At 47.1% G+C, this 10,722-nt stretch overlaps 1 protein-coding gene across 2 annotated transcripts in view; it reads left to right on the top strand.

Annotated features, from left to right (window-relative positions):
• Nucleotides 1-251: 251 nt before the first annotated feature.
• Nucleotides 252-10,722, top strand: part of ADPGK (ADP dependent glucokinase) — a 40,985-nt gene continuing 30,514 nt past the window's right edge. For both annotated transcript variants that reach the window (XM_043982450.1, XM_043982449.1), the window contains exons 1-2: nucleotides 252-609; nucleotides 9,065-9,290. In XM_043982450.1, the coding sequence (XP_043838385.1) occupies nucleotides 386-609; nucleotides 9,065-9,290 (450 nt within the window). In that variant the 5' untranslated portion in view covers nucleotides 252-385. The remainder of the gene's footprint in view (nucleotides 610-9,064; nucleotides 9,291-10,722) is intronic.

The following is a 10,722-nucleotide window of genomic DNA, read 5'->3' as shown; positions in this document are numbered from 1 at the left end:
TTGCGCTGATGACCTCGCTGGGCCTCAGTTTCCTCATCTGCCATAGGAGGGGCTGTACTTGCTGACCGGCTGGGATGCCGCGCCTCTCACTGCTCCTCCTTTCCGGGGAACATCCGAGGACACCCAGGTCCCGAGGGACCCCGCCAGGCTGGCCCAGGGAGGAGGGATCCGAAGCCGGCCTTGCCTCCCTCCGGGTCGGGGAGAACAAGGGCTGACCGCGGCCGAGAGGGGGCGCGTGCATGCAGCGGCCCCTGCGCTGACGTGGCGTGCGTGAGGACGCAAGGCGCGCGATGACGTGTAGCGCGTGCCGGCAGGATGCGGAAGCGTTGCTGAGGCCCGCCAGCCTGATTGAACCGCGCCGGGCGCCGCCGCCGCCGCCGCCGTCATGGCTGTGTGGAACGGGCCGGCGTGCGCGGGCTTCCTGGCGCTGGCCGTCGGCTGCCTGCTGCTGCTGCAGCCCGAGCTGCCCGGCTCGGCGCTGCGCGAGCTCTGGGACCCCGCGCTCTGGGCGCCGCTCCTCGGGGGGACCTCCGCCGAGGGCCGGCTGGCGGCGGCCTGGGAGGCGCTCATCGTGCGGCCCGCGCGGCCTTGGACCCGCGTGGCCGTGGGGTGAGTGCGGCGGGGCGGGGCCGGGGAAGGGGCGCGGGTCCTGAAAACAGCCCCCCCCCCCCTCACTTCTCCCTCCTGGTGTTGGAGGAGAGGGGGCGGGGCAGGAAGCACCCCTCCCTCCACCTCGGCTAAATCTCTCCGCGGGGGGCGTGTGTGTGTGTGTGTGTGTGTGTGTGTGTGTGTGTGTGTGTGTGTGTGAGAGAGAGAGAGAGAGACAGACAGACAGACAGACACACACACACACACACACACACACGGGGGGAGCAGTCGCCTCGGGGGAGAGAGAGAGAGAGAGAGAGAGAGAGACACACACAGACAGACACACACACGGGGGGAGCAGTCGCCTCGGAGGGCTGATGGTGATGGGGAGGTTGAGCGTGTCTGCGGTGGAGTGCGTGTTGTAGGAGGGTGAACGTCTGTGAACCCTAAGCTGTGGGTGAGAGAGGGTGAGGGCGTGTGGTTCAGTAGTGAGCGCTCCGTAGAGGAAGTGAAGGCTGTGGCCATGGGGGGGGGGGACCGCATCTCAGGGGTGGTGCACTTGTGTAAAGCTTTAAGTGAGGCCAAACCCGTCTTCCTTCTGCCAAGCCCCGTTTTTTTCTCCTCCTGGGAAGCCCTGATTTCAGCTATAGATGTGCACCAGCTCTTTGCCAGCGCTACACTTTGTTTTTTTTGGGGGGTGGGGGGGGATGATCTGTGATCCTGTGCTTTCCCCAAGGATAAACTTCATTTTATTTGGTTTTTGGTTTTGTTTTTGTTTTTGTTTTGCGGGGCAATGGGGGTTAAGTGACTTGTCCAGGGTCACACAGCTAGTAAGTGTTAAGTGTCTGAGGTCGGATTTGAACTCAGGTCCTCCTGAATCCAGGGCCGGTGCTTTACCCCCTGCGCCATCTAGCCGCCCCCGATAAACTTCATTTTAGGGTAGATAAAAGTAAATTTATCTCCCTTTCCCCCCAAAAGAGAACAACGAAACACATAGGCTAAAAATCAACTTCACATCTATGGGGTGGGGGGAGCCAAATTCGGTCAGATTTGGGGCTTATGACAGACTCGGATTGAGTCAGCAGCATGGTGTAGAAGTAGCCTAATAGCTCCCGGGGCCTTGGGCTTCATTAAGAGAGGCAAACCCTTCAGGAATAAGAACGTGGTGGTCTCAAGAGTCTGCCCTGGTGAGGCTGTCTTGAGGATTGCGGTTAGTTCTGGGCCTCATAATTAAAGGGCCTTGGGAAGCTGGAGTGAGTCCACAGGAGAGCATTGGAGCTCCTAAAGAGTCTGGAATCCGTGTTGTATAGGGATCACTTGAAAGAACTAGACATGTATGGTCTGGTAAACCAAGACACAGAGACTGAATAGTTGCTTTCAAGTGTTTGGAGGGGAGCCATGTAGACAAGGACTTATCAATTGGGACGATGGATGGAAATTACAGTGAGGTCAAATTTAGTCTTGAGACAGTAGGAAAAAAAGTCCTACCAATTAGAGTTGTCCAGAAGAATGGCTTTCACCTCATTAGAAGTTTTCAAGAAAATGAAGTGACTTGTTGAGTCACGTTGTAGTGTAAAGGGGTTTAGGGGGTGTTCAGGGTGAGGGCTTCCTGAGCCCTTTGCAAGGGCTGCTCTTCCGCCTTTGGTGTCACCCTCACCTGACTCTCACCTGTGGCTCCAAGAAGCTGAAGCAGGGGCAGCAGCCGCACCCCAGTAAACAGATGGACCTAAAACAGGTTGAGGGTGACCCGTGGGTTACAAATCTGCCTAAGGAAGGTTTACCTCAAGCGTGTAAAGACTTGCCCTGGTGGAATGGCCAGTGAGAACAGTTTGTTCCAGGGCTGTGAAGGCCGGTGCAGCTAGAGCTTGGTCATTCGTGGAAGGCGCCAAGGTGATCCACTGCATCCCAGCGCCGCTCCTGACTTGTCTTTCTCACTGCCCTTCTATGAGTCTAGAAAAGAGAGAAGCTGAGAGCTTTGTGCAGCTCTGCCTCACTTAGATCCAATTCCCCCACAAGTCACGCCATCATCCTGGGATGTCATGAAGGACAAACAACAATGCAGTAAGGATATATAATAGGGATTTCTTTGGGGTGTGAATTGCAGTAGCGAACCACTGAACTCCCTTCCAACTTGAACATTCTCTGATTCTATAAAATCCTGTTAAAATGTTACTACTTGCCTCCCACACTAATGTGACAAGGAAATCCTTTTGTCATTTGCATTCCTTTTGCAGACAGAATTTCCCATCCTTCAATTATAGCACTGTCTGTGTTGCACAGAACCTTAGCATTCAGAAATCTTTTATGTACACTTGTGAAAGTTAAACTGTCATGACTGAAGTGAATTAGGTTCATAGCTTCCATATTTACCTTGAATCTGCTTCTGGACACCTGAGTAAATTGCCTCCTGGATGGGATTACCGACCTGGCCACAGGTCTAACTAACTATTATCAATTATAGCTTCCCTGCCATTTATCATTCAGAAGTGATTGGAAATATTTATCCTTTATGTCTCTTTGTCTTGTTTTACTGACAAAATCAGAGCTATTAAGACCCTCTCCTTCACTTCCAGCCTGCTTTATCTTTTTTTTTTTAAAAAAAACGAGGCAGTGAGGGTTAAGTGACTTTGCCCAAGCTCACACAGCTAGTAAGTATTAAGTGTTTGAGGTCAGATTTGAACTCAGGTCCTCCTGAACCCAGGGCCGGTGCTCTATCCACTGTGCCACCTAGCTGCCCCCCCCCCTTGCTTTATCTTAACATGCATGTCCTACCACATTCATCTTTTTGAGGCAGGAGATCCAGTTTTAAATCATGACTGATACTTAAGCTGTCTGCACCTCAGTTTCTTCCTCTGTAAAATCTTTAAATCAGGATGCTATTCTACCCCCTTCATAGAGTTCTTTTGGAGTGGTAGGGTGGAGACAGGTATCAGATGGCTATGCTATCCTCTGTGATCTGCATTTAACTGTAATTTAATCTCATAATTGTCCGGGAGTACCGAGAGGTTAAGTGACTTTCCCTCAGCACACAGTTGGGATGCCAGGCGGGTCTTCCTAACTTTTAAGACGGGACTTCTCTCCACCGCCCCAGGCTTTTCCTCCAGGATCTTGGGGGTGAAACCTCATTAGCATAAGCTTCTTTGATGCTTCATCACTGATTTCTGGGTTAGCATGGAAAATGCTATCATGTATAGGTTCTTGTCATTCTTGGTGACTTAAAAAGAGAAAGCATTAAGTGACAAAAGAGGCAGTGCTACACGGTATGAAGAGCATGAAATTTGGAGTCTGGGGTGCAGGTTCACATCTAAAATCTACCACTTTCCTTGTGACCTTGGGCAAGTTACTCAACTCCTGAGTCTGTTTCCTCTTCTGTAAAATGAGGAAGTTGGATCAGGTGACCTCTGAGGTCTCTTGTAGTCCTGTGATCTGGAGAAAGAGAGCTTTTGTTCTCAACTTTTTCAAGAGCAATTTACCCTATTATGTCCTACCTTGTGTGGATAAATGTCCTGCTTTGCAGAAGCAGCTGTGGTTGTAGTGGAGAGAGAGAGCTGGCTTTAGAATCAGGAAGACCTGGGTTCAGGTCCTTCCACACACTGGCTGTGTGTAGCTAAGCTAGAGTGAAGAAGGAGATGGTGGTAACTGAGTAGATTGAGAAATGGGGAACTCAGGGTATTTGAGGCTCTCTCTCTCATATATGTGTATGTATATGTATGTGTATATATAGGTGTGCATGTATGTATGTGTGTAAATATATATGGAGAGAAAGACCACCTAGCATTAGTGCAGAGGAAAGGATTCCTGTGAAGAAAGCCATACTGTTTGGGGAGGGGCAACATGGTGAATCAGAACTAGTCCTGGACTTCAGTTAGAAGACTGAGTTTTGGTTGCAACCCTGTCATTTAATCATTGTGACCTTAAATAAGTTGCTTAACTCAGTGTTTTCATCTGTAAGAAGTCATGTTGAGTTTGGGATGCCTCCCAGATAATTCATGTAGAAATGTCCAGCTGCCAGTTAATGATATGCTGGTACTGAAGTTCAGTGAGACTTAGAGATCTGAGAAGCTTTGGCATGGAGACAGTAATTTAACCAAGGGAAAGAGTGAGGGAATGGGGTCTATGGCAGAGTCTTAGAGGAGCCCCTCACTCAGTGGCTGGGTGGAAGTAGGGTGATCTAGCAAGGGAGACTGAGTAGGAGAAACAAGAGTGATGTTTTTCCTGGAACCAGAGTGATGTTTTCCTGGAACCCATTGGTTAGTAAGCAGCCATTTTTAAAACTCTGCCTGCCTGCCTGCCAGGCGGTGCTAAGCACTAAGGCCCAGAGGGGCGAGACTTCCCTGCCTTCAGGGACTTCCATTCTAATTGGGTAATAGCATGTGAATAACTAAATATGTGTGGCATCTATGAAAAGCAGATAAAGGTAATCTGCTAGGGGGAAGTCCTCGCTACTGGAGGGACACCGAATGACTCTTGTAGAAGGTAGGCTATACATTGAGTTTTAAAGGAAGCCAGGGAAATGAAGGGGTAGGGGTGAGGAGGGCAGTTAGTGCGAAGAGCCAGTAAGCAGGGGTAGCTGGAAATCAGGTAGAAGAAGGTTGGAAAGGTCGGAAGGAAATGGAGAGCTTTCAGTGCCAAACAGGATTTTATTGTATACTCCTGGAGCATATTAAGCAGGTTTGTGTCAGGGGTCAGACTTAGACTTTAGGAAAATCACATTGTCCTCTGAGGGGAGGATGAGTTGGAGTGAGGAGAGACTTGAGCATGAGAGACCAACCAGAAGGTTCGGTAGTCCAGACAAGAGAGGATGAGGGCCTGAACTGGAGTCATGTAGCTGTACCCTTGGATAGTAAGCCCCTTGAGGGCAAGGACTGTTTTACTTTTTCTTACTTGTATCCCTAGCGCCTGCCACATAGTAGGCATGTAATAAATATTTATTGAATTGAATTAAAATGAATGGAGAAGGGGGGATCTTTATGAGAGATGTAAAGCTACACCACAAGATTTAGCAGCAGATAGTATATTTGATGTGTCACGGATGTCACTGAAGTTGTGAGCCTGGGTGAATGGGAGGATTGTGGTCTAGAGAGGAGAGAGCATCCAGAAGGAGCTGAGCATTTGTTTCAAAGGCTGCAGAGTCATCAAGCAGGGATCAGGTTTGAGAAAAGCGCCCTAGACTTGTCAATTAAGAGATTATTGGCAATTTTGAGGAGGGCGATTTAAACCACCAGAGTTTGTGTCTGTGAGAGAGGAAGTCAAGTATCAAAAGCTCCAGAAACCAAGTAGAATGAAAGCTGAGAAAAGGCCATTGGATTGAGAGACAGTTGTGTTTGGAAGATAGATTGCAAAGAATCAAATCATGAGTGGGAAGTGAGATGTTTATAAGAAGTGGGAACAGATCTTTCTGTCATTTCCTGCCTGTACTCCATGAGACGGAGAGAGCCAAATCTTTGAGCCCACAGACACTGAGCACTTACTGTGTTAGGATGCTCTGTCCTAGACACACATACAAAGATGTGTAAAATAATCCCTGCTCTGGAGTGGTTGTTTTTGCAACCAGTCTTTATTACATTTGGTTCTGTATTAGCTGCTTAGGGGAACTGTGTATTAACGAAGTCAGGGTCTTTGCCCTCCCTGAAGTCAGAAGGCTAGGTTAAGGTAAATGGAGCAATTGGAGAACACTCCATGGAAAGAAAGGGAGGGAGGGAAAAAAGAGAACAGAAGAATTTAGGCAAATGGGAAGAACAGGGCTAGCTGCTGCTGCTGCTGTTGCTGCTGGTGGTGGCCGCGGCGGCGGCAGCACCTTTTAGACTAGGACATCTTTCCTGATTCTCCGATGGGGGTTTTTAGCCCTTTTTTGGTATTATGGTCCCCGTTGCCATTCTGGGGAAGCCTGTAGACGGCTCAGAATCATGTTTTTAAATGCATAGGACTAAATATTAATACAAACAGTATTTTTAAAAAACAAGTTCATGGATACCAGGTTAAGAACACCTGTCCTAGATGTTAGTGCTCTCCACCTAAAATTAAATTATTTTGCATTAACTTATCTGGTTGTCTTTGTGTTTGATCCTTGAGGGTAGGTTCTTCTTCTTCTCTCTTTTTTTTTACTTTTCTTTCTTTCTTTTTTTTTTTTTTTTGGTGAGGCAATTGGGATTAAGTGGCTTACCCAGGGTCACACAGCTAGTAAGTGTCAAGGGCCTGAAGCTGGATTTGAGTTCAGGTCCTCCTGAATCCAGGGCCTGTGCTCTATCCACTGTGCCACCTAGCTGCCCCAAGGGTAGGTTTTGTCTTTGTCTCTTCACTGTCTCCCTGGAGTAAAGGGATGTGTAGTACCTTGTCCATGATATTTGTTGCAATTTTCTAAATTGAATATAATATTATTATGTTTTCTGGTTATTTGCTTATCCCTGGACCAATGTATAATCTCTGTCAGCAAAAAGAATACAACCATATATAAATTCTGTCTTGCCTATTGCCTAGAATTGTGTTCTGAACACAGTCCCTCAATTTTATGTTGAAATAAAAGTGAAGCCTGGGTTAAGCATTAAAGGGGATGTTGGAGAGGATAAAGAGGTGGGGATGGGAATTACTGTGACATGCCTGTGGGCCAGCAAGGAGACCAGTGTGATGGAATGAGAGATTGCATAGTGGGGAGTAGTCAGAAATAAGAATAGATGGGTAAACTTAGTTTTTAAAAAATGCGGAGGATTCTGGGAAGATGACAGAGTAGGTCAGAAAACTTTTGGCTCGCTGAATGTCCTCCACAAAAAAGACAGAACATTGCCTAGGAGTAGCAGAAATAAACTCAGTAAAGCAGATGTCCTCCTAAGGCAATTTGAGAAGACTCCAGGAAACACTTGGCCTGAGTGAAGTGCAAACACCTACAGAATCAACAAACCAAAAAAAAGCATTACCTTGAAGGGCAAGGAAGAACTGTCTATTTAATCTCCCCAAAAGCAGCCTTTTTTTTTTTTAAACTAGAAATGGATATAGATACCAAAATAGCTACAATGTCTTTTTTTTTTTTTTAAGTGAGGCAATTGGGATTAAGTGACTTGCCCAGGGTCACACAGCTAGTAAGTGTTAAGTGTCTGAGGCCGGATTGGAACTCAGGTACTCCTGACTCCGGGGCCGGTGCTCTATCCACTGCGCCACCTAGCTGCCCCTACAATGTCTTTTAAACAAATCCTTCAGCCCTTTTTTATTAGTGAGTTTCTATTTTCTTAGTGTCTCAAGCTATAAAACTTGATGAAAGCCTGTGAGGTGTGGTTATGCCTGTTACTGAGGTGTCTCAGATGATTTAGCCTTGTCACTGCTTCTTGGCCATTTTCAGATTCCCGTGGGGGGAGTCGAACCTTAGCTCTGGGAGAGAGGATGCAGTGCCAGTACCAGTGAGCACTGAGGGGATGCTTTGGCAGATGTTACAGTTGGACCAACTGTCTGCAACTTGGAGTTTTATTTGCTGGTTTCTAACTGGAGTAAGTTCATAAGGCTCTTGAATGTCTGGCTTTTGGTGTTCAGAAAAATTCAGCAGCTCTGGTTCAGCTGTTGGCATAGAGGAAAAAGAACAGAATCTGAAGTCACGGTTCCTGGGTGTGAATCCTGGATCACCTGTTTGTGTGACTTGGACAAGTTATTTCCTCTTCTCAGGGCTTCATCTTCCACATTTGGAACATGAAGGGATTGTACTAGAGGATTCTTCTGGCCCGGGTCTAGGTTTCTGACTTTGTTGTCCTTAGATTACCCATAATGAGCTAGCACATTGCCTTGCATGGAGTAGGCCCTCAGCCAGTATGGACTGAATGAATTCCTCAGAAATGGATGAGGTGTTCGTTCATTTCTGTTGAGCGCCTGCTCTTGTGTTCTGTAGGATCATTACAGAAGTTTGTCCCACATTGGAGGAATTTGGATGAATGAGAAAGCGCTTGATGGGTGGCAGGTTCCAGAGATTCAGCTACAAAAGCAAAGACAGTCCCTGTCCTCGAGGAGCTCACATTCAAATGAGGGACACAGGGCACTAAGGGGCGCACTGGCCAGGGAGGAGGCACTTTCAGAAAGTTACTGTGGGGCCTTTGGGTAACTGATTCATCCCATCCACTGATTTCAGAACTGGAAGGGTAAAGGGTCCCCAGGGAGAAGAAGTCATCTGCACCCAAAAAGGAGGTGATGAGAGTTGGGAGTGAAGTGCAGCGCAGCAAGGCGCGTTGCTGAAATAGCAGTCAGTGTTGAGTGGGCACCAGATGTGGCTGGGGGCAGGCCGAGGCGGCGAGGAGATTTAGGAGTTTTGATACATGGAGCAAATGCTAAAAGAAAGTATTGTCTTCCCAGTTACAATGGTAGGTGGCTGTATATTTACTTTAAATAAAGCTTAAGAGTCAGATCCTTTTCAGACTTTTTTAAAAAAGCTTCCTTTTTGTAATGCTTTCAAATCTGGGTTATTATAGCTCTTTCCACAGCCCTGTTTGTTTCTTTTTCTCAGCGTCAATGCCTGTGTGGATGTCGTCCTCTCAGGAGTGAAACTCTTACAAGCACTGGGCCTCAGTCCTGGTAATGGGGAAGATCATAGTGTCTTACATTCAAGGGAAGATCTGGAAGAAGCCTTCTTTCATTTCATGGGCAAGGGAGCAGCTGCTGAGCGCTTCTTCAGTGACGAGGAAGCTTTTCACCACATCTCCCAGATCGCATCGGCCCTCCCTGGAGCCCAGGTCTGTTTCTCCCTTGGGTAGTTTGGGTGAAGGGTCACCACCAGCTTAGTCCTAGAATCCAGTTCCTAGGTGTGTGCCTGTATTTCCTACAAATCCCATTGCCCTCTTTCCATTGGCTTTCCTGTTTCAGCTTCTTAATGTTACTAGTTAGGTAATTTCTCCTTTAAATTAAGACATGTATTGATAGACTTCAGGCTCATCTATTAAATCTTACACACACACACACACACACCCTAGAACTTGAGTTCTAACTCCTTCTGACCTTGTTTTACTGTAACTGACAACAACTTATGAAAGCCTTTGTATATCAGGGTGACTTCCATGGAGCATTCTCCTTTAGGAATAAGACCACTTTTAAGGTGTATGCTCTGCAGCTCTTGGCTGTTTGTAGTCATGTAATCCCTCCAGGAAACTGGAAGGAGAGGAGCCAGGGTTGAGTAAGGACAGGAGACGCCTTGTTATGGGCGTGAGGACTGGGCATTTATAGATAGAGTCATGCAGTGTGGTACTAGGATGCTTCATGGCTTTTGTTTTATGATTCAGCTGCATTCAAATCCTGCCTCAGCTTTTCTTGGTCTTGTGAACATGTGTGACTCACATCCCCTCCTTTTGCCTCAGTTTCCTCATGAAAAATGAGTAAGTTTGGCCCAGTGATCTTTACAGACCTTTCTAGCTCTAGACTCCATGATCTTTAATTTTCTAGTTTTTCAGGGGGCTCAGGGGGTGCACAAGAGCCTTTTGGTATGACCAGGATTAGACACCCCAGAGAGAAGTTTGCCATTTGTTTGGTGCCTTCTATCACCAGCAATGTCACATCACTGTCCTGGCATCTTAGGAATTTACCTTTTGTAAAAGTCATCTTACCTTTTGTTGAAAAGACCTTGTTTATGTCAGATTTCCTCTGAACCAGGGCAGGTTCCTCATTAGAATAAGAAAATGTTAGAGCTGGAGATTAATTTAGAGCTCCTTCTGCCTACCTTGTAGTGTCCTGAGGGGTAGTGCTGCCACTCACATTATCATTCTGACTTCAGAATTTTTAGTTTCCTGATTCCCCTTGCCCTATCTCCCTTTTTTTATATCCTCACCTGGTCACTGGTCACAGCAGTTTGAGAAGCTCCACATGTCAGTGGAGGCTGTTCACTTAGCTATGGTGGGAGTAATAGGAAGGGCAGTAAAGTGAGAGTCAAGTGGCTAGAGTTCTAGCTCCCCTTCCCACCACTAACTTGCTGTGTGACCTTGGGCATGTCACCTGATTTCTTTGTACCTCAGTGAAGGAGTGTGACGAGGTACTTACTGAAGTCCCCTCTAAGTCAGCATTTTTAAATAGGTTCGTGGGTTAGGAAATCCTCACTCCCATTTTGAATCTCTATCATCCCCAGAAAATTCTTATGATTTTAAGATCCTTTGTAACAGAGGATTTTAACTTAAAATC

This window comes from Dromiciops gliroides, chromosome 2 (assembly GCF_019393635.1).
Source record: "Dromiciops gliroides isolate mDroGli1 chromosome 2, mDroGli1.pri, whole genome shotgun sequence".
NCBI lineage: Eukaryota > Metazoa > Chordata > Mammalia > Microbiotheria > Microbiotheriidae > Dromiciops > Dromiciops gliroides.
This window is presented reverse-complemented; position numbering and strand designations above follow the sequence as displayed.